This window comes from Impatiens glandulifera, chromosome 7, assembly GCF_907164915.1.
Source record: "Impatiens glandulifera chromosome 7, dImpGla2.1, whole genome shotgun sequence".
In the NCBI taxonomy this organism is placed as follows: Eukaryota; Viridiplantae; Streptophyta; class Magnoliopsida; order Ericales; family Balsaminaceae; genus Impatiens; species Impatiens glandulifera.
Genome location: NC_061868.1, coordinates 50,669,376 through 50,693,061, shown reverse-complemented (window position 1 = coordinate 50,693,061; position 23,686 = coordinate 50,669,376). Strand labels below are relative to the sequence as shown.

General features: G+C 36.7%; 2 protein-coding genes across 2 annotated transcripts; both read right to left on the bottom strand.

Moving 5' to 3' along the window:
* Positions 1-423: 423 nt before the first annotated feature.
* On the bottom strand, positions 424-2,935 carry LOC124945626 (phosphoribosylformylglycinamidine cyclo-ligase, chloroplastic/mitochondrial-like). The gene is made up of 8 exons (XM_047486090.1): positions 2,441-2,935; positions 1,944-2,038; positions 1,705-1,806; positions 1,571-1,630; positions 1,312-1,484; positions 1,114-1,216; positions 865-1,023; positions 424-791 (listed from the first exon to the last, which is right to left on the bottom strand). Exons 1-8 carry the CDS (start codon positions 2,820-2,822, stop codon positions 621-623), a joined length of 1,245 nt encoding a protein of 414 aa, XP_047342046.1. The 5' UTR covers positions 2,823-2,935; the 3' UTR covers positions 424-620.
* Positions 2,936-14,846: 11,911 nt separating this feature from the next.
* LOC124944573 (26S proteasome non-ATPase regulatory subunit 2 homolog A) lies at positions 14,847-22,814 on the bottom strand. The gene is made up of 25 exons (XM_047484868.1): positions 22,408-22,814; positions 22,180-22,280; positions 21,383-21,503; positions 21,235-21,294; positions 20,725-20,792; positions 20,396-20,438; positions 20,052-20,117; positions 19,935-19,973; positions 19,767-19,849; positions 19,518-19,632; positions 19,301-19,375; positions 18,925-19,083; positions 18,384-18,491; positions 18,202-18,306; positions 17,974-18,114; positions 17,798-17,902; positions 17,407-17,628; positions 17,099-17,212; positions 16,428-16,643; positions 16,269-16,328; positions 16,071-16,184; positions 15,891-15,976; positions 15,615-15,723; positions 15,321-15,499; positions 14,847-15,235 (listed from the first exon to the last, which is right to left on the bottom strand). The coding sequence occupies exons 1-25, from the start codon at positions 22,522-22,524 to the stop codon at positions 15,160-15,162; spliced, it is 2,682 nt and encodes an 893-aa protein (XP_047340824.1). The 5' UTR covers positions 22,525-22,814; the 3' UTR covers positions 14,847-15,159.
* Between the last annotated feature and the right edge of the window lie 872 nt (positions 22,815-23,686).

The following is a 23,686-nucleotide window of genomic DNA, read 5'->3' as shown; positions in this document are numbered from 1 at the left end:
ACGTGACGCGAAACGGTATAATTATCATTAAAAAAAAAAATCACTAACACTATTTAAATTATGGGCTGACACTTTACTCATTTAAGGCTATTATTAGGGTCATTTGTCATTTGATCAAATTTTCCTTTTTAAGATCATTTCGTCAAATTTCCTTGGGTAGTAACTTAGCATAATAAATAAATAATCCGTTAGTATAAAAACTAGTTAATTTTTAATGAAATAAATAAATAATAGTTTATATAATATTTAATATGATTTAATCAACTTTCTTATTAATACCATTTTAAAAAACTAATTAATTAGTTATTAATAATATTAGATATTTGAAAATTAATAGATAAGAGATAAAATTAATATATATATATATATATATATATTTGTTAATTTTTTTTAAAAAAATACCTATAAATAATACAAAAATTATATAAAAAAATATATTTAAAAATTAATAAATAAGAGAAAAAAATCTTTAAGAATTAACATACATGCTTAGTAGAAATCTAAGTTTTCCTCCAATAATACAGTTGTTAGTTCTCAGTTCTCACACACACAATAAGTTGGAACAAAAAAAGATACAGATATTTTTTCAAAAAAATCTGTAAACAAAGAAAAATAAATAATTATTTTGGGTGGTGGTGGTGGTAAGTCACTCCGTCACCCACAACTACTTCACCAATTCGATATCCGACTGATTTTGGGATTCTCTCGGCAGCTTCTCTGCTCAACACAAGAACCATCCCGATTCCATTGTTGAAGGTTCTCAACATTTCATCCTCCTCTATTCTTCCCACCTAACACAACACAACCAATATCATTTTATTCATTTTTTAAAGAAAAATCAATCCAAATCTTCTTACTTAGTACCTTTTGAATCCATTTGAAGATAGGAGGTATTGACCAGGAGTCCTTGTAAATAAGTGCCCCAAACCCTTTTGGGAAAACCCGAGGAATGTTATCTGTAAACCCACCACCTGTTATGTGAGCTATTCCTTTAACACCTCCCTGGCCTATAATGTCAAGTACCTTTTTTCATGGACAAACCAAACAATATTCATTTACCAAACAAAAAAAGTTTGAAAACCACATTTGTGTAAATGAGAGAGAAATAGTAACCTGTTTTACGTAAATAACAGTAGGAGCCATAAGAGCTTGACCTAAGGTGATGTTTTCACCTGGAAGTTCATCCTTGAGGGAGAGTCCACTTTGATCCAAAACTCTGTATGTATTATACCCAACCAACCAACATAACATACATGATGTGATTACACCATCAACAAAACATTTTCATAATATATATATATATATATATACCTTCTAACAAGGGAGTAACCATTAGAATGAACCCCACTAGATGGCAGCCCAATGAGAACATCGCCAGATGTGATGTTTTTCCCATCAATGACAGCCTCCTTCTTAACTATACCAACAGCAAAGCCACTTAGATCGTACTCTCCATCCGCATAGAAGCCCGGCATCTCTGCAGTCTGCAGTTCATACAATTTTAGTAGTTAGAGATGTAGCCCTAAATAAATAAGATACCAAACAAAGAAGAAGGAACTCAAAAGTGTACCTCTCCACCCAAAAGAGTGCAATCAGATTGTTGGCAACCATCAACAATTCCTCTTATAACCTATCAATTAACACACATCTTTAACATCAAAATCTCTTAAAATCTAAAATCAAGACATGAAATTTTAATGTTACCTTTTCAGCAAGATCTACATCAAGACGGCTTGTGGCAAAGTAATCAAGGAAAAACAAAGGCTTTGCTCCAGAAGTAACAATATCGTTGACGCTCATTGCAACCTAGAGGAGAGACCGTTGATGTTGTTGTTGTTAAGAGTTTAGTTCAATGAGGTTGCAAGCAAGCAAACAACAATTTTCTAGGTTCAAATGCATGCTTTCTCTGTCTTAGGTGCAACAGGTGAATTTATGAAACCTACCAGATCAATCCCAATAGTATCATGAATTCCAGATTCAAATGCTAACTTAAGCTTTGTACCCACACCATCTGTACCAGCCACAAGATAAGAATCACCTGAAAAGAAGAAGAAGAAGAAGAAGAAGAAGAAGAATATAAATATAAATATTAAAGAAAGAAGACACCTTCTCAACTACTCTCCAAAGTGTAACTAAGGTGGAGTGGAGGATTACATGATCTTTTGAGAAAAGATAATTATATTAGTTAGATGCATCTACATAATAATAATAATAATACAAGCTGATATACCAAAGAGGGTTCGACTGCTTCCAATGAGCATCTCCAAATGCAACAAACAACACCCTTATCAATTAATTAGGAAATTAAAGATTAAAAATTTGGCTCGCAATTTATAACCTGTATTTCTATTATTGGTTGGGAAGCAGTAAAACAAAACAAAATTCATGGACAAATGGCATTAAGGAAAGAAAGTAAGAGTGTAACTAAAAGAAGGAATACCCAGAGGGAAAAGTCCTCCAAAGCCACCGATTCCTGGCGCCATTTTTGCAATTCTTCTCACAAGTTCAGAACCTGCATCTATGTCAACTCCTGCTTCCTTGTAAGTTAGACCACCACCACCACCAGCAGCAGCAGCAGCAGCAGCTCCACTTTCACCAATTGACATGTGGACTGTCATCCTAGTGTTTGATGTTTTATTATTATTATTATTATTAGCACCGGCTGCTCTCCCAAAATCCATAGAGAGTGCAGGAAGCCTTTTCAAACTGTAATTGATGATTGGCCTGGATGATAACTTGGGTGCGAGTGCCGATGATTTATTCCAATCAGGTAAGCATCCGGACAGCCCTGGCCCCTTTGCTCCTCCGAAGGATGCAGACATGGATGGAGAAAAAGAACAGGATTCAGATTGAGATGAAGAGAAAAGGAGGGACGACACGGGAAGAGAATGCAAGGAGTGGAGAAGAAACCCAAGGTTGTGCGGCGGCTGTGTTTTTTTGGGAGAGTTATAGGTTTTTATATTCAAATAATAATAATAATAATAATAAAAATGACGATATGAAATTTGGGAAAGAGAATTTAGAGTTAATGACAGGCAGCACAACCACAGCAAGCGGGAAATTTGAGGAAATGACCCCAAACTAATGCCAAATAGCCGATGGTGCGGGCCCATGATTTTTATAGCGCTGGTGACCCCCAAACATTTTTCTGCCGAAAATACCCCCGTTGCGTGACGCACCTGAGGGCATTGTGAAAAGTCCACAATGCCCTTACTATATAAGAAAAAAAATCTCAGTTCTTTTCATTCTTTCTTTCTTCTTCTCTTTCTTCACTTCCCTTCTCCTCCTTCTCTCTAAAAAACCCAACCACCGATCGACGAAGACGACGGCGGAATCCTCTCTTCCTTCACCATGTCTCTTTCTGCTGCTACAGGTATTCTTCTCCTTCTTCATTTATCTCTTGGATTGCTTTGTTTGTTAGGGTGTAGTGATTAGGGAATGAGTAGGTGGAATGCCACCGTCGCGCCGGAAACCGGGTGCGTAACGCAGTTGCGTCACGTAGTTGCGTTACGCAGATGCGTAACGCACCCCAGACCATTTATAACTATTACTTGCATTTCATTGTTACGGTGTCTCTCGATTGATACTATAATTTTTTCAATTGCAGCTGAAGTATTTGCTGACGTATTTGTTGTGTACAATGGAGAGTGGCAAATTGCAGCCAATGGTACCAGGTCTTTCTCTGCACAATCATGCAAAACCATGGATATACCTCAATGTACTACATTTGCTCAATTAGTTGATACAATCTATGAGACGATTAACGTGCAAAAGTCTGCATATGATTTAGTGATTAAAGTCATGTATGATCCTTCTGCAAAACTTCCCCCTGTTGTTATTGAGGGAGATAAAGATGTGGGCATGTATTTATCACGGTTGATATCGGGTCGAAGTTCGTCATCTTCGTCACCACTTTGTGTCTCATTAGTAGAGAAGTACCCAAGTCAAGATACTACACTACCAATCATTACTCAAAAAAGTATACCCGGCGTTGTTTCTCGAGTTGTTTCTCAACAGATTTTATTTGAAAGTGATAATGAAGGAGGAGGAGAAGAAGATGAACGAGCTCATCATGAACTGATTAATCATGAACGCGTTATTGACTTTAATTATGAACAGGTTAGTGATTTCCAAGCTACTACTAGTCCTGCATCAGTAGTTGCACGCACGCCGCACCGGTCAATACCTACACCAATGGGTACACCATCTAGTGCAAGAGCAATGGGTACACCATCTAGTGCAAGAGCGTCAATGGGTACACCATCTAGTGCAAGAGCGTCAATGGGTACACCATCTAGTGCAAGAGCGTCAATGGGTACACCATCGACAGACCCTACAGACGTATCACCGACAGACCCTTCACTTGCATTGGCGTTAACTAGTGAAACCGTATTGGAAGTCGGTACGTTATTTGATACTAAAAAAGAACTTCAATTGACGCTATATAAATATGCGATGACTTATCATTTTGAATTCAAAGTGAAAAAGTCTCGAAAACATCTTTGGTATGTGAAATGTATGGATGAGACATGCAAGTGGAGCTTACGTGCTGTGAAAGGTAAGTTTTCCGAGATGTTTGAGATTCGGAAATTCAATCGACAACACTCATGCTCAGTTTTGACGAGGCCGGAAAAAAAAATGCAAACACCGGCATGGGTTATTGGGCAGTGCATGAAGGGTAAGTACATGGATCATCACCATAACCACTTGCCTAAAAAAATAATTGAAGACATGCAGTCAGATTATGGGATGTTTTTGACTTATAATAAGGCTTGGAGGGCAAGGGAAACGGCTTTAACGGCGGTGCGAGGAACGGTAGAGGATTCCTATGGAAAATTGCCTTCATACCTATACATGTTGGAGAAGAATAATCCCGGTACCATAACAGATATTCAGACAGACGAGCACGGGCATTTCAAATATATGTTCATGTCTCTAGGCCTCTCAATTAGGGGTTTCAAAGCCTTCTGTCGTCCCGTATTGTGTGTTGATGCAAGTTTTCTCAAGCACAAGGTGGGAGGTCAACTATTGGTGGCTGTTGCATTGGATGCCAATGAGCAACTGTATCCTGTTGCATTCGGCGTTGTTGATTCAGAGAATAATAACTCGTGGACTTATTTCATGCAAAAACTTAGAGAAGCAATTGGATTAGTTGATGATCTCGTCTTCGTATCCGATAGACACCCAAGTATAGCCAATGCCTTGTGTGCTGTTTTTCCAGAAGCAGACCACGGTGCGTGCACATATCACATAAAGATGAATATTAATGCCAAATTCAAAACTGATAATTGCCATGTCGAGTTTGATTTGGCTTCTCGTGCGTACACTATCCCCCAATTTAATCGGTTTTTTGACAAGATCAGGGTTAAAGATCATAGGATTGCTGCCTATTTGGAAGAGATTGGGTTTCAAAGATGGAGTAGAGCATATTTCCCCGGTAAACGATACAATCAACTCACAAGCAATTATGCAGAGAGTTTGAATAGTCAGTGCAGGGAAGCCAGAAAGTATCCAATTTCAGCAATGCTTGAGTTTTTAAGAACAACATTACAAGGGTGGTTTAATGATAGAAGAGAAAAAGCGTCCAACCACCAAGAATTTTTATCTCCAACGTATGAAAAGTTATTATGTGATGGTTTTGAGAAAGCAAGATTCTATACCGTATCATCCCTTAACCGATTTGAGTTGTATGTGCATGATAATGAGGCACATTATAAAGTCAATTTGAAGGACAAGGACTGCACTTGTAGGGTATTTGAAGTCTCCGGTCTTCCTTGTACACATGCACTGGCTGCTGCCCGTCACAGGAATGTGGTTCCTTACGACTTATGCTCAAGGTATTTAATCGTTTTGAACTTATTTATTTAACCTATTTTTAATCGTTTTATTATCCTTCTCATAGGTATTATACAACTGTATCTTGGTTGAATGCATATGCGGAGACATGTTATCCGGTTGGTGATGAAGAGAATTGGGATCTTCCCGATATTATCAAACAACGCGTGTGTCTAAAACCACCTGTGAAGGTTAAGAAAGGTCGGCCACAAACTAAACGTAGGACATCCCAAGGTGAGGTCCGTAAGGTCCCGAGACGATGCAGTTCATGTGCAGGTCTAGGACATAATAGAGCAACATGCAAAGCAGTGATGCCTGCACCGTCTACCGCAAGAGCAAGAGCATCATCTCAGCAGCATGAGCCCTCATCATCTCAGCAGCATGAGCCCTCATCATCTCAGCAGCATGTGCCCTCATCATCTCAGCAGAATGAGCCATCATCATCTCAACTGTACGAGCCCTCATCTCAGCTCTACGAGCCATTATCTCAATCTTACGAGCCATTAGCTTAGAATGAACTTGTTAGTGTTGTGTTGTGGTGTTAATGTTGTTTTTGTAGACTTATTACCAAATGTCTTGTGTGGAGGTGTTAATGTTGTTTTTGCATCAAGGATTCAAGATTCAAGGATTCAGTAAAGTGTATTGTATTGTTAATGGTGTTAATGTTGTTTTATGGTGTTTTTGTAGTTTTCTGGTGAATGTAATACAGGGACAGGGTTTTTGTACCAAGTGTTTTTCTAGACGCAGCTGCTTGACGCAGCTGCTTGACGAAACTGCTTGACGCAGCTGCTTGACGAAACTGCTTGACGCAGCTGCTTGACGCAGCTGCTTGACGAAACTGCTTGACGCAGCTGCTTGACGAAACTGTTTGACGCAGCTGCTTGACGAAACATGGTTTACATTATTGCAGAACCTATTACAAAGGTTTGAGATTAACATTACAAAAATTACAAAGGTTTACATTAGTGCATGGTTTACATTAGTGCATGGTTTAATTAATTAGAATAACATATATATCATAAACAACATTTGATATCATTAAATCAACTATATTACAAAGGTTTGAGATTAACATTACAAAAATTTGATATCAGTACAGAACAAAAGTTTCATAAATAACCTATGGATCTACAATACCATGAAATAACCTCACTGCCCACTTTTCTCTCCAAGCTTTCATCTCAGTTGAGGTCACTTCTGATAGATTCAGACCTGCAGTCAAGTACTCAATATACATAAGTACAAATACACCACAATCTCCACTCTTTGTTGCTTTGGGAACTTCGGACTCTGGACGTCTTGTGTATGGCAAAACGGAATCAGGGTTGAGCATTGGAAATCGTTGTTTATCTTCAAGAGGCAATGCCTTGTCAAATATAACCGGAATCATTTGGCACATCGGCAGCACAAACTCATCAAGATTAGCATAACATCCAGGATCGCAGTCATATACGTCTACGCGCCATTGCTGTAGACGGACAACACAAAGTACCCAGTGGACGTCTTTGATGTTCAAAGGAATATATATATCATCGCATACTTTCCAACTATTCCTATAGTTGCTGTCATCGCCGAAGAAGTATTCGAAAAAGTTTTCAATGTCAAACTCAATACGACTTTTGTTAAACGCAGCGTAATCAGCAGTGAACCTGGTGTGGAGCCAACAATCTCCAATAAAGAAGTTCTTCTTATATGTCTTTGGATATACCCAAGCTCTTCTTCTCAGAATGAAGCAACCTGCATCGATTTCCTACACAAGAGAAACACATTTAAAATACAATCTGCAAATCTAAAATTATTGTAACATAAATATTACTTACTTTATCAGTCAGCCAGGTGAACCTTTTTAGCATTCTGCGAAATAATGCCTTATCACCTAATATAGTATGGAGCTCAATTTTGTTGTTGTCAGTGTTTGGATCTTTAAGCCATGTTTGCAATTGATGAAGAAGTTGATCGTCATATTTTAGAAGTGGATTGACGGTGATAGGATCTTTCAACTTGGGCTGTTTCAGATTGGGGTCGGTGAAATCTGGATCATTCTTCGGCCTCCTATTCCTTCGCGTGACCAATATGACTTTCTTAGGAAGAGGAGGAGGAGTATTCACTATTTCCAGTTCATCTTCGTCATTTTCGTCTTTCTTCTTCCCAACCTTCTTCTTAAAAGTCTTTTGAATCGGTTTTTTCTTCACTTCTTCTTTCTTCTCCACTTCTTCTTCAATCTCCCCTTCTTCTTTCTTCTCCCCTTCTTCTTTCTTCTCCACTTCTTCTTTCTTCTCCCCTTCTTCTTCAATCTCCCCTTCTTCTTTCTTCTCCCCTTCTTCAACAACGGCCTCTTTCTCGACAACAGCCTCAACATTCTCTATCGGTTGAACAGCCTCAACATCCTCTTTCTCCCCTGGTAATTCAACATTGTCTTGCTCCAATTCAACATTATTAACCTTCTCATTCTCCTTCTGCTCCTCTTCTTCATCGAGAATGTCATTCAGACCAATGGCATTCTCATCTTCTTCGTCACGAATGTCAATCTGCTTTTCTTCCTCTTCTTCAACACGAATATGATTCTGCTTTTCTTCCTCTTCATTGTCACGATTGTCATTCAGACCGATGTCATTCTCCTTCTGCTCCTGCTACAAAAGTGAAAAGAATTTAAATTAGGATGCGTCAAGCAGCTGCGTCAAGCAGCTGCGTCAAGCAAGCAGCTGCGTCAAGCAAGCAGCTGCGTCAAGCAGCCGCGTCAAATACATAAAGTAGTAAAAAACAGAAAGCACTAACAGAATTACCTGGTTGGTGACATGGCTGGCGAACTGGTTGCTTAAACTGAGAATCATCTTTTCAAACCTCGTAAAGTAGTTTTGTTGATTCAATTTGATGTCTCTTATGTCTCTCTTGATTTCTTCGACATCTTTCTTTATCTCTTCGACATCCTTCTTTATCAATTCGGCATCCTTTATCTGAACATGAGATGCTCCTGCAGGTTCACGTGGAGGTGATGATGGAGGTGTTGAAGTTGCGGATGGGGGAGTCATGTTACGCAGGCTACGACGCTTGATGGCTGCTTTGCTGGGGGGGGATATATCATCATATTCAACATTCCTCTTCCTCTTGGAAGGTTGGACAGTAGTAGGTTCTTCATCAACATCTTCATCATCATCATCTTCAGCAACATCTTCATCAGCCTTTCTCTTTTTTCCCCCATCAGTAACTCCCTCAAACAAATCATCGTATGAATTGTTAATGTGTTCAAAATCCTCCCCACTGTACAAACTCGTCTCCTCGGAGGACTCTTGCATCTTAGAAAACACAGCGCTGTTAAAGGCAGATTGCATCTCCTGAAATGTATTCTTCCTTTTCGATTGATACAACAGTATCCTTGGGCGAAAAGGGCCATCAACGTCTTTCCTTGTGGCGAATTTAGGGACCAAGTTTTGAATGATCTCATAGCTCCACACTTGTAGTGCTAGTACAAACCCATACACGTTATAAGCAAAGGAATTAGTAACTCCACTCCCTTTCCTGGACATATATACGGACCTGTGGTGTTTCATGTCCTGGTCAAGACCCCTCATGGTGAATCTAAAGGACACCTTCCCCCATGGAAATCGGAGGAAGTCTTCAACCATATGGATGATTTTGAGATTTAAAAGCCGTTTTGGGTCATATGAGAAGAGGTACTGGTTAATCAAGCAGATCAACCCGATCTTCCATGCGTCTTCCTTATCGGTGCATTTCATGAATATAGATTCCAAATCCATCATTCGAATTGACGTATTCCTTTTGAAATATTTTATCAGCAAGGGTGGACAACCTCGGCATTCATCTTTGTATTCAGGCAATCTGTCGAAGTTGAGGCCTGTAATCAATGCGTACTCTTTCAGACCAAAAGTATATTCCTCCCCATTAAAGTTGAAAATCATCCTATTCAAATTGGCCTTCACCTTCCGAACCAACAACTGATGTAAAATGGTCCCTGAGAACAACAAGTCTGGGACTCCTCTCAATAAATACTGAAATTGAGAATTTAGAGCCCTCTCCATAAGACCCAGCGCTTCAAACCTATCAGATACTTTTTTCAAGGCTAGGACAGATTTCAATGAAATCCTACCAGGAAAATCATGAACCGTGAAGTCTGCCATCTACCAAAGGGAAAAGAAAAACAACAATGTTTGTGAAAACATTTCACAACAAATATAAACAAACGAGAAGAAAAGCAACCGTCAAAATAGCTAGAAACAACTGTCAGATGCGTCAAGCAGCTGCTTGACGCAGCTGCTTGACGCAGCTGCTTGACGCAGCTGCTTGACGCAACCCAACCCATAAACCGTGCATGAACCATTTGAAATCAAGAAGCATCCTACCCTAATTCCTAACATAAAACATGCATGAACCGTTTGAAAGCAGGAAGCAACCTACCCTAAAACCCTAACATAAAACATGCATGAACTTTTTGAAAGAAAGAAGCAACCCTAAAAACAAAACATAAAACATGCATGAAGCATTTGCAAGCATGTAGCAACCCTAAACCCTAACATAAACCATGAATGAACCATTTGCAAACAAGAAGCAACCAACCCTAAAACCTAACATGAACATAAACAAACATAACTAAAACTAACCTCAAGAAGTCAATGAATGAACGAGAAGATGAAGACGAAGACGAGCAGGAAGAGACGTCGAGGCAGGTGCGTCGTCGAGGCAGGTGCGTCGTCGGGTGCGAGAGAGAGAGAGAGCATGAATAGTGGTCGAGGCTTATTTGGGTTTTTATATAAAATAAAAATAAATGTGACGCATCGTCTCCTACTTGACGCATCCGAGTTGACGCATCGGAGTTGACGCATCCGAGTTGACGCATCGGAGTTGACGCATCCGAGTTGACGCATCCGAGTTGACGCATCCGAGTTGACGCATCCTACTTGACGCATCCATCTTGACGCATCCGACTTGACGCATCCGAGTTGACGCATCCATCTTGACGCATCCATCTTGACGCATCCATCTTGACGCATCCTACCAAACAAACAATCTGCATTCAACGAATCAGTAAAGGAATCAGCGAATCAATGAGGAACAAACAAACACGAAACAAACAATAACGAAATAAACACAAAATATAGTGGAATGGCCGAATGAAATGTCAATTTGTTCGAAATCCTCAGCGCTGTGCAAACTCGTCTCCATTGGATGTTGTTCGAAGCTATAGGCCGTTGAATATGGTGCCATGGTCGACGGTGCCTCTTCGATTCGTTCTTCATCGCTGAGAAAGAAGAGAAAATCTTCTCCGCCACCATTAGGGTTTCACGGCGGAGAAGACGGGAAGAAAGGGGCTGGATGAGAGAGAAACTGAAACGAAAATGAAAAAAAATTAAGCCTTTATAGGGTTCAGGGTGCGTCACGCACCTGGAGGGTGCGTGACGCATGGGTAAAATGGTCATTAAAAAATTTGGGGGTCACCAGCGCTATAAAAATCTTGGGCCCGCACCATCCGCTATTAGGCACTATTTTGGGGTCATTTCCTCAAATTTGCAATATGATTGGTAAAAAAAATAATAAAAAAAATTTATCATGCTTTTTCTTTATTCCCTCTCTCAAATATAAAATATATTGACATATCCTTTCTTCTTTCTCTCAAATTCTTTCTCTTTATCTCTTCTCTAATAATAATAATAATAAATTAGAGGGTCCTTAATTAATTAATTATAATATAACTGATATTTCTAAAAAATAATATTAATTATTTAATAAATATATTATTAAATAATTTTTTTCTTTACATTAATATTTTTTTTCTTTTTCTTTTCATTAATAATTTTTTAAATTTTATCTATTAATTTATCAATATATAATTAAATATTTTCACAAACAACTTATTTTTGTATGAAGTAATAATAGAGATAGTGAATAAATCAAATATAAAATATATATATTAATATATCTCTTTTAAAACATATATTATATTATTTAGAGTAATAAAAAAGATAATTGAATAAATTAGAAGATCCTAAGATTATCCACAACAGGGTATCAAATTTTTTCATTTAATACTCTGCCACGTCAGCTTAACACCTATTTTAACATCCACTTTTTAGCATATCCTATAGCAGAGTGTTATTCAAGGTATCAAAATTATTTTTTCTCTTTCTCTCACTTCCACATCATTTATACATAATTTCTTTTACGTGATCGATTGTTTCGCTTTTGAAGCTCTTCGAGAAGTTCTTTTTGCCTTTTGAGTAAAGATTCCTCCAACTCCCATTGTTGTTAAATCTCTTCGAGATTGAAAGGGTCTGGGGGAATATCCATATGATGATATGAAGAAAGGTGATACAAACAAGAATAATAATATGGTGGAAAATTTCAGAAATTTTTTGGTGTCCAAATGACACAAACCAAGTCTTTATTTATAGATCTCGGAAAATAAACAATAATGATATATATATATATATATATATATATATATATATATATATATATATATATTGATCAATTATTATGCAAAAGTGTATTTAAAAAAAAAAACAAAAATAAAAAAGTAACCACCAGCGCTGCCACTTGGCACGCTGTGATTGGGCCACATCAAATTTGGTCTCGTATCAAAATTTGATACCCATATTTTAACACTTAATTTTGATATCCTGCTGCACCATTTGATATTATTTTAACACCAATTTGATACCTTATTTGACACCCTGTTGTTGATAGTCTAACATGAATGAAAACATTTTAAAAATAATTTTAATTACGTTATGTTTTGAAAATAAAGATTGAAAAGGAAAAAAATATATATATTTTATTTTTTTTCAATTTGTATTTAGACAAGATTTCAAAATCTATATCACAATTTTTATTTGTTTGCATGAAGTCTCTAATTCTTGTAACCACCATGAGTCAGGGAAATCCAGATTTTGGGAGGTAGCTAGGTTGAGATGAGTAGGAAGATGTTGTATAAAAGGGTTGGGATGATAATGTTTCATGAAAACTTGAATACAAATGACACAATATGAATATTGTATGCATATAGCAGCTTGTTATTCAAGTTTATTGCATATCATGAAACATCATATTATATATGTGAACTTTTAATATAAAAAAATGAAAGATGCATTCAAACACATTAAATAATGTAAGAAAAAAAACTAAATAATAAAATACACAAAGTAAATAATTTTAAACGCGAATAAGATTGAAATAATCTCATTCCGTATAAGCTCCCTTTTTCGGATTGAAACGAAAGCATATAACATGAATCTTTAGCTCCCTTTTTCGGATTGAAACGAAAGCATATAACATGAATCTTTTGAGAACAATCGTTCCAATAACTTTTTCCTTCGAAAACTCATCTATTTCTTTTCGAGTAGCCCACCACATGATTAGGAGAATTTGTTTAAAGTCGTTCGCGATATTGTTGCTAAAACTTCGTTCAATTCATTTAACCAAAAAATCGGCGACATTTGTTAGTGTATCTCATTGAAAAAGAAATAGATTCTACAGAATAACCCACATTCTTTTGGCAATGTAATGACTTTCCCGGATAGATTTGACAAACCTTCCATAACAACCCTGAAATGGAGGATCTCTTTGTCTAAGTCCTCTCGAGCTCCCATCTTCTCAAAAAGAGAAAAAAGAGAAAATTGCAACTGACGTGATCATTTTTTTTCGATATTAAATTTACAAAGACATTCAGTCTCATTTTTCTAGTAATAAAGTTAATGCACTTATTTGCAATGAGATAAGAGTTAGTGATCTGTCTTTTTGTACGAACGTCATTTGATTAGTAGAAATGAGTTATATTTGCTAAAATTTTCGTCAAAATTTTATAGAACCCTGTCACAAAACTAATAGGTCTAAAATGATTGAGTTACTTAGCCCTTTAAATATTTTGACAAAGACAATAAAGTTAAAAATCTAAAGGAGTTGTATCATGAAAATGTTTGAACGAGTTCAAATAGTTATCCTTAATAAATTTCAAGTCTCTTAATGAAAACAATTGTATAGTCATTTGGACCAGGTACTTTGTCTTCGTTGCAACTTGTAATAGTTTCCCAAATTTTCTCGATTGTGAAATCCAGCTCGATAGACAATTTTTGTTTCTCGCTAATTTTGTTATAGTTGTTTCTCCCAATATTAGTCTCTCTCAAATAGATTTTATGAGAAGATTCTCACAGAAAGAGAGAATGAAATCCCGAATTAAGATCGACTCGACGATCTCAACCCCGTTCATCTTATATATAAATATATATGATTATATTTTTTTCGATAATTTTCATAGTTGTGAAAAAATTTGCTATTAGAAAGTTCAGTTTTTCCATGAAAATGAATCTGTTAAAGGTTTCCGTTTTAGTCAGATATTGTTCTTCCCACTTAAAAATATTATCAATAGCTTGAGAAACGTTAGTAATGTTATAACGAAGTAAAGCCAAAGTTGATTCGCCTCCATTATTTAATGAATTTTTTGAGATTTTTAAATTTAAATAAAATGATAAACGATGATTTCTCCAGAACCAGTGGATGCTCTTATCCCACATAAGGGCGGATAGGGCACCCACCATTCCCCAACATTCGACACAAACTTATGATATGAAGGAAAAATGTTTTCGAATTTAAAATGTGGATTAGCCTGGGAGGTTTAGCCGCAGTTTAAGATAAGGAGTTTGAAGTCGGAAAGACGTCTTGTATAGCATTTTGGATTGTTGAGTAATAAAAGTTCTTCCATTGTAAGAAAAAACTATATCAATGTGAGACTTACTTCCATTGTTGCTATCAAACAGGTTAAAATAACAACAAAAACACAAAGGTATGGGCCATATCTTGTTATAGTCAACCAGGCCATAAACAGCAAAACAGCAGCAGGTGCCCAGATTTTCCATTTGGTGAAAAATGAGGTTTTGACATTCAAGTTTATAGCTAGATACAGGGTAATAAATGGTAATCATTGAGATCGATATCATCTTCAAATATATAACCCATCACATATTGCAGAAACATGATCATTGTACACACGTTTGCTTCATTCATTCAAACAAAATTTGATTTTTGAATTCAACAACTCTTTTGGCATAAAGCAAAAAATTAATGTGCATATTTGATTTGTATTTGGGACAATATAACTAAAAAGCCTACATAAATGAGTGAGAGTGTCTAGGGCCGACTCAGTTTCCCTAAACCCAAAACTGTCTAGCTGTTGTTGCTGCTGTTAAAGCACCAGTAGCAGGGGAAATAAATATTGTTAAAGATGATAATAATAGCCCAAACAGAATACAGTAGAAAATAGAAAAAAGAGAAACGTCAAGAGAAATTATTGTGTTGTGGTCAAAGGAAACTACAATACTACTGGTCGTCTCTGTAATCTGGATTTTCTTTCAAGATGACAAAGCCTTCAAGGATAGGAGATAAGGGTATATACCTGCATAGAAAGAAGTATAGGATCATTACAAAACATATATATAATATGAATGGATGGATGGTCTATCTCACTGGATAATACTTACTTATCGGTCGCAAGCTCTGCTCTATCACCAGAAGCAAGAAGAACAGGAGTTGTATGGGTCTGGAAGCCTGTAATCGTCTTGGGTCGACCTGCCTGCCCAACAACATCCACAGCTTGCCCTACCCTAACTGACACTGGAAGAGCTTTCAGGTTCTCATCCACAGTCATCAGCATCCTTGGCTGATTAACCCATCACCACATTTCATTAATACACTATTTCAAACTTTTTCTACTATTTCTACGTAGCCGATATACTCAAAACAATGACATCATCTATTATCATAATAACACTAACCTGCATTGCCAAAACAAGGAAATAAAGAACATAGTGGTATTTCCCCAATATGATGGCTTTCATATCAAGACATGCATGCAACAGCGTTACTATCCCAGCTAGTGCAGTCCTTCACAAACACAAATCAAACAACAACCAACCTCCATTATATATTCAAATTTATAAATGCCATTATGATCAAACCAAACCCTTCTCATAAAATTATTAACCTTAAACTACTGCTATTATTATTGTTGTATAAGAAATTATATATAACACATAGGCTTAAAAACGTACGGGGACAGCAGAAATCTTTCTGAGTGATAAGGAGATAGAGTGAGTAAGCCTTTCCCCAAATGGACAAGGCCCTGAGCAATGCGTACCTGTCCAAATATATATTAAAAAAAATGCAATATTTCAATGAAGACAATCAACTTTTTTCAGTTTGAGAATGCAAGATGCAAGATGCAAGCTTACGCAAAAGAGAAGGGTGGCTTCTTTGTAGTAATAACTAGACAAGTTACGAAGCATGCCAGCTATTCTAGCATTGTTCGTTCCAGCACCAATCACACCCAATGAGATAATCGCAGCCTGTACAGTTGAAACAAATATATCTCATCAAGCTACATGTTTTGTAGGTGAACATATCACGCAAATAATACTAAATTCCAATACCATTGCTACTTCTGAATCTGTATCATGACTCAGTCTACTTAGTGTATCCATAACATTGACCTAGTAAAACATGCCACCCACATTTGTCAGGAAAGCTAAAGAAACAATAAAAATTAGTTATCTAGTTGAAACCAACAAAGATCAGAACCAATTAATTACCTTCGGATTTGAAATACAAAGGAGCCCAAGAGCCAAAGGAACAGCCCTTCTAATATTTTGCTCACCGTACTGGAGAAGATGCTCCAGTGAACGAATGGCCATTTCAAGACCCAGCTCTTCCGCCATTGCCACCATAGCAATTCCAAGTACAGCAGGTCCTTGGTGTGTTTCACCTTTCTCAAGATGTTGTGCACATTGCCCAAGGAGGTGTTGCACCTGTGTCAAAATTGCATCAGAAATTAGACCAGCTTCTAAATGCAATATGGAAAAAAGTAACTATTCTATGTCAATGATATATATTAAGAAAGTTTGTGCATCTACTAATCACCTCTTTTTTAAAATGAAAGTTGACCTTTTTTTAAAAAAACTAATCCCCTCTTTTTTTGAATGTTAAAAGTTTGTATAAATTAAGTTGTCATAAAGACGACTTGATCCATTTAATCGCGAAGATCACAACCAAATGGAAGATGACAACTACTAATACAAACTGTATTACTATCAAGTGTTGAACACGTGACCAAAATGTTGATCATTGAACAACTCAACTATCTAGCCAAATTGAATAATGATCTAAATTAAAATTTGAAACAATACCTAATAGTTTATACTTATTTACAACAAATTTAAATCCTTGTTACATGGATGCTCTGGTCTTTAATATTGGTAATCACCTTTAGAACATTTCCAGTCCCAGCATAGGCACATGAAAGAAGGGTCAAATCACAATATTTTCGGATTTTTTCGTTGAAGGTCTTTGAAACCTCAGCAGTAGCCTCAACACTTTCCTGTAAAACAGCAGAAAAGAGGTGAAAAAAGGAAAATCAGAATGATGCCAAAAGGAACACTACAAGTTCATAATATTTGTCTTTAACTCTATAGAACTTCTTTACATGCCCAAAATTAACAGGAAGAACAAAATCCATATTATGATTCTGGACAGAAATACAGAGTTTCCATATTTTATTTTTAACAATTTTACCTGTTTCCCAAGATATAGAAGACCAAGTGCTAGTGGCAAAAGACGAGTGAGTGGCTCTCCCAATTCTGACTCACTTCTGTCCATCAGTGCAAATATTATAGCCTGAGCAACCTCTTCATTACATGATCCAACGTACACCAAGCCTAGTGATATTGCCGTAAATGCAATAACATCAAGAGAAGCTTTTGCATCTCCAAGTATAGGAGTCAATTTACTACGTATCTGCCAAACAATGTAGATACATCAGATTAAGCTGAATGAAATGCATTACAAAAACAAAAGCTCTAAACCTCAACAAAACCGTGTAAACACAGCGTGATACCTCTAAGATTATTACCCAATGAAGACAAAAAAAAAAGTGAAATACTGATCAGCAAGCAAGGAAATTAACCTGCTCATTTTGTGCACCAGCATATGCAAGGCCCAGACCCATTATAGCACCAATTCTGACAGAGGAATCTTCCTTGTCAACATATTCAGCTAGAAGAGCCAAAGCCTAAAAAAGAAAATCAAGATTAGACATGAAGATGGATCTCAGATTTCATAAGCTCGTAGATGAGAACATACAGGATCACATTCATTCTTGATCCCACAGTTCACAATACCAACTCCTAGAAGAGCACCCGCAATAACATGGTTGTCGTTACTGTGAAAGTACTTGTCGATTTGAGAAAGTCCAGAATCCACATCCCAAAGCAGAATCATACCCTACATTGAGCATTGTGGGAAAACATTGTGAGACTTCCAACAGAAAGCAATTGAACATAAGATAAATTAAAACTGGACATTTCATACAAGACTAGCTGCTGCACTAGCTTTTCCATGTTCTTTGTTCTTGAAAAGCCAGTTCCCAGAGGAAGTGCCACTAGAAGCTTCTGATGGAGCTGTCATTAGCTTGTCCTGTGAAAACAAACAAGGATATTACTTGCAGGGAAATCATTTTAAAGAGCCTAACCTAACACATGGACATCTTTTACCTGACCAAAACCAGCATTCACAAATGCATTCACAAATGTTGCTGCCAAGTTCTGTCTGGCAGAATCAACACTTGCCCCCGCACTAGCTCGGCCATCAAGCAAATGCACCTAAAAGATTACAGGCATAGCAATTAATTCAAGGTTCAACAAGTGATGCAGAAAGAAAAACGGAACTAAGAGGACCCAAAATGAAACAGAAGGACACCGAGGATATTAGATGATCAAAATCAACAGTCATAAATAATTGTAAGTGGGCTACACATTACCCTAAGGCGAACAAAGAAACATATATGTTAACAGAGCAGCCAGCTTTACTACAAAAGACACAACTAGTAAAAACAACCAACTCCTCTTTCATTGTAGCCAAGTCTTGTAAGTTTGATGAAAATATGTTTTGAAGCAGTTTAATTTTCATGAATCATCAAGTATTCAGACACAAAAGCAACAATATTAATGAAAAGGAAAAACATTTAATAAATGTGGGCAAGTTTCACAAAAATAAAAATAGCATCATGTAACAGTATCCAAGACAGAGTTCCACCTTGTAAATATCTTCAGGAGACTTCGGCTCCATCACTTCTATATCACGGGCCAGGGTAAGATACCCTTCACTTAGCTTGGTGTTGTTGATAATTTCTTGCAATGCCTCCCTTTCTTCATCATCTTGTGCCATTTCCTCATCAAGTTCAAAGGTTAAACCCTGAAAACATGATAGGAAAAGCAAACAATTGTCATATTCCATGAGAGAAAAAGTAGTCAGTCTTGATTTCTCAGACAATTGTATACATCTCGAGAGAATGTATATATAATTTGATTAATTTCTAGAATCATACTAATGAGACCTATATCAAGTATTTGCAGTGATGCATTATGTGTGCACCACCATGAACCTGAAAGTTTTGAAGAACAGGGCTTACGTGTCGAGCAAGCATGTAGCAAAACTGTTTTTTCCGTAACACGTCACCGCAAGAAGTGAAAACCTGCTTCACGTACTGTAATGATAAATATGAAAATATCATTAGAACAAAATTTTGGGCGAAGGAAATATACTTTCTTAGCATAAGAGTATGTCTCTCTCTATTCATAATTCATTTTCTAGACATTGAAGGATTCTATTCCAGGAAGATTATAAACCTGCATGTTGTCTAGGAATAATGCGATCTGAAGTGCAAGAGGATACTCTTCAGACTTCATATAGATCGCATAGGCAATATCTAAAACTACCATGTCATCCGGTCCTGCGAGATATCTGTGGGATAAAGAACAGAAGATTAAGTGTGAATAAAAAAAGTGTTTTCGAGGAAGCAGAATATTTGCATTATCATGTAAACAAGCAAACAGGGTATTCAGGAAAGAACTTATTCAAGATCATTAGACTTTAACCTTGAGGCACTGGTCAGATATAAGCAAGTCCTTTTATAGTTTGTATTGTCAACATGCTCAACTAGCAAATCAAGATCTTCAACCTGAATGATTCAGGACATACAAAAGATGCCATATCTTCAAGTCCACACTAGAATGAAAATAAAGATTAATTAAACTAAACTATACCTCCATTAAGAGATCTACTGCCTCATATTCAGCATTGTGCTGCAGACAAAATGACATAAGAAACCAATTTCAAGCATAGCACCACTTCACAAGACATTAATCATGACCTAGACAAACCTTCATGTGAAAAGCAACAATTTGCTGGACAAGTTCCATTAGGTCATCAAAAGGGGCCTCTTCACTCTGAAATATTTCAAGCCAAGGGGAGCAATTAAACCTCTCAATTGTCTATTGTTTATACAAAGCAGTATCTCGACTGCTGTCATCAAAACATGTAATGCTACTAGTCCAAAGGAGAAGAATGGAAGGGGTAAAATAACTCAACTGTAAAGTTAAAGGGAAAGCTTCGCCAAAATTATCAAAAGAAAAAGATAATTGATGAAGTGCATAGTTGTAGAACACGTCGTAAAAGTTTTGGCTAGAAAACAACAAAAATATGTGCAAAGTTTGAAATGTCCAACCTGTCTTTTTGCATACTCTTGCGAAATTTCTCCAGCCAAGTTCCTGTACATGAGAATCAACAATTTTGAGAAGATGATGCAAAATTGAGAAGAGATGATCTCAGATAAAAATAAAAATAAATGAATCCACATCCCACATAACTTTCAATTATTTATGTCTTAAAATATATTATGGCTATACAAGCACTAGAACATTCACTAGTGAATAGTTAACAGATCGTGTGTAAGCAAGTTGCCTCAGAAATATTAGACAAAATAGATTGAAGACAAAATAAACAGATGGCCATAACAACAGCTAAGTCCAATATATACCATAAGACAGTGCTCACCTCACATATTCATGACCCCATGAACCAATTTCACCTTCAGATCCCAACAATCTGTATTTCAAGCTTTCCTGAAGAACGCAAGCATTTGAACCATTATCAAGCATACAAAGAGTACAATGGCAGTAAACATTTCCATCAAAAGAGCTGAGCATACAAAGTGTACAATGGAAAGAAAAGAGCATTACAGTAAGCTTGTTTTATCAAAATCTACTGACAGATGGGAATATAACAAGATATAGTAATCAATATCCAGATCTTTAAATGATAAACAAATGAAACATCTTGTACCACAACCACAGATAAATTTATGAAAGAATAATTTTGTGAGATAGACTCACATGCACCTCTACCATAAATAATGGCAGGCATTCAAATCTTTTGAGTGCCATTAATATGGACTTCAACTTAAATCCCGAACCACAAATAAATTTGCCCACCACGGCAAATGTATGTATCATCGATTAAGAAAATGCATGACAAAGAAATAATCCCACGAATTAATGAACATACCCGCTCTCCCTCTGCAGACATGGTCATTGCCAAAACAGATAGTATATCTGCCAGGAATTTCTGCAGTTAAACGAGGAAAACGTGAATCGGTGATTTATTAGAGTGACTAGACTGGTAACCTATTCAAACTTTAGAAAAATCATTTCACCTTCAAATCTGATTCAACCATTGTTTCATAATAAGACTTAAGAGTAGCATAATGAGGACGTAAGAACTTCAATGGCTTTGGAACTGAGGTCATAGAGCTGGTTGAAGTTCGTATCTCCTGTCTGCAAAGAGAAAGATGTTATCTATTAAATAATTTCTTTCAATTAAATGAAATATTTGGTGTTACTATTCCTTGCTTATATCAACATGAATCAAAGCAACAGTGTGCAAGAGTAATTACATTGAGACAAAGTTTGCAGGTCACTACATGCATAATCTAAAGATAAGCAGGACAATGAAGGAACTGTATATTAAGCTAATATCTAACACATTAGAACCCCATGGAATAATTGCTAAATTAGTTATAGCACTAGAACGTTTCAAATATCTTCAGCCAATAGTTGAGAAATACAAGCCCAGACCATAGTCATTTGGGGACGCAAAAAGGTTTTCATGTTCCCCCTATGTAAACTCGACTATTATAGTATTCCTCTCAGCTTATAATCTTTTTCAATAATTCATTACCAAAAAACAGATACTGGCCATCCCTTAAAAAGGCACATAATGAACCAGAGTCATGTATGTCTCATAATTTGTAACATTCACGGAAAGACATTGATCTGCCCAGGCATTTAATGTACTTACTAGAATGTTGGTTAAGAAACAAGCTCATTATTATTCTCTAAATTAATAATCCAGGCAAGCTTTAGCATAATTTCATGAGGTGTTAATCAGAAAGAAAAGTAAAACAAGGGAATTGGATAGTAGAGTAAAAATCGACATAAAATGGTAGCCTACCTCATGTTGTCGAGGGCTGTCTTCTGCAATCCTGAGTCAGGGTCCTGCACTCTTTCTACATAAAGCTCCAATTGCTGCTTTAAGGCCAAATCCTCATCCGACTGCATGTTGATAGTTAAAAATCGTTGAGTTTGAAATGGCAAAAATGATTATTAAAGTTACACAGGCTGTGTGTCTCCTCTGTCTGAAACGTCTAATGAGTGAAGAAAAAGAATAGTTCCAACTTACGAGATCTTCATCCTTCTTTTCATCTTTCTTCTTCGGATCCTTAGGCGGGAGCTTGACCGTGGTGGGCTCTTCCCTGGCCGGAGCACTTCCGCTGGTACTGTTTGGGTCTTGTTCCATGGTGGAAGGTTTAACTTAAAAAAGCGATGTAAGAAACCCTAGATCTGAAGATAACCAGCATGTACCTCAGAAGCAGCACAAGGCTGAAGGTAGTGAGTGATAGAAACAAGAGTCTTAGGGTTGAGTGAGGGCGAAGTGGGGCTTCTAGTTCTAGAGGTGGTGACGATCTAGATCTTGAAATATTAATATTGGATCTTTTTGGTCTTGCGGTTGCTTGCTTTGCTTTGCTTTGCTTTGCTTGCGGAGGAGGAGGAGAGATTGTTGCTCTAATGTCCGCCGGCCTTGGGGATTGATTTATTGATTGATTTATTATTATACAAGCTTTTCATTTGTAATACAAGTTATGTGTTAGGGCTTCTTTAAAATAATAATAATATTTTTAATTAAATATATTTAAAAATGAGAAGAATTTTTCTATGTACATGTTAAATAATAAACTTATCCAAAATATTCTAGGCTAGGAACTTTTGTTAAAATTTACATGTAACATTTAAATTGAAAAGAAGAAAAATATAATCACGAGTTAGAATTATACAAGCTGAAAATAAATAAATAAATAAATAAAGACTCGATTGAAAAACACAAATGTAAAAGTTATATATACATAATTTGATAAGTTTGTATACTCAATAAATACATATGGTATTCAAGATTAAATAGGATTGTCTTCCCATTTAAATTGATAAGTTTGTATAACCATAAGTGACAATGAACAAGCTGAGTTATTATTATTATTATTATGTTTATATGTATACTAAATTAAAGAAAAATAAAAATAAAAAGTGATGGGTGTAGTAAGAGCGGCCATTGCTGTTGGTGGTGTCGGTCGGTCCGAAGGGAGACAGGCATTGCCTTATGGATGATCATCCGTTGTTGTTGGTGTGTCGTCCAAGGTCCGAAGGGAGACAGGCATTGCCTTATGGATGATCATCCGTTGTTGTTGGTGTGTCGTCCAAACTCCGAAGGGAGGCAGGCAGGGATTTCGTCGACCATAGTAAGAGGGACTCCTTCTCCTTCTCCATTGGGTTGGTCATTTCAATTTGGTTGAATGTATTATTTTGCCATCATTTTTTATAATTTGGTTGAAGGACTCCTTCTCCTTCTCTATAGGGATTTCGTCGACCATAGTAAGAAGGACTCCTTCTCCTTCTCCTTTGTGAAA

What these genes read in the sequence shown, in the direction of transcription:
- LOC124945626 (XM_047486090.1), bottom strand. Translation starts at nt 2,822, where the DNA reads ATGTCTGCATCCTTCGGAGGAGCAAAGGGGCCAGGGCTGTCCGGATGC. An exon ending in ATGTAGATCTTGCTGAAAAG is followed by an intron (nt 1,631 to 1,704) that starts GTAACATTAAAA and finishes GTTAATTGATAG; the next exon opens with GTTATAAGAGGAATTGTTGA. An exon ending in CTGTTATTTACGTAAAACAG is followed by an intron (nt 1,024 to 1,113) that starts GTTACTATTTCT and finishes CCATGAAAAAAG; the next exon opens with GTACTTGACATTATAGGCCA.
- LOC124944573 (XM_047484868.1), bottom strand. Translation starts at nt 22,524, where the DNA reads ATGGAACAAGACCCAAACAGTACCAGCGGAAGTGCTCCGGCCAGGGAA. An exon ending in AAAAGAAGGATGAAGATCTC is followed by an intron (nt 22,281 to 22,407) that starts GTAAGTTGGAAC and finishes ATCAACATGCAG; the next exon opens with TCGGATGAGGATTTGGCCTT. An exon ending in TTCTATATCTTGGGAAACAG is followed by an intron (nt 17,213 to 17,406) that starts GTAAAATTGTTA and finishes GCTGTTTTACAG; the next exon opens with GAAAGTGTTGAGGCTACTGC.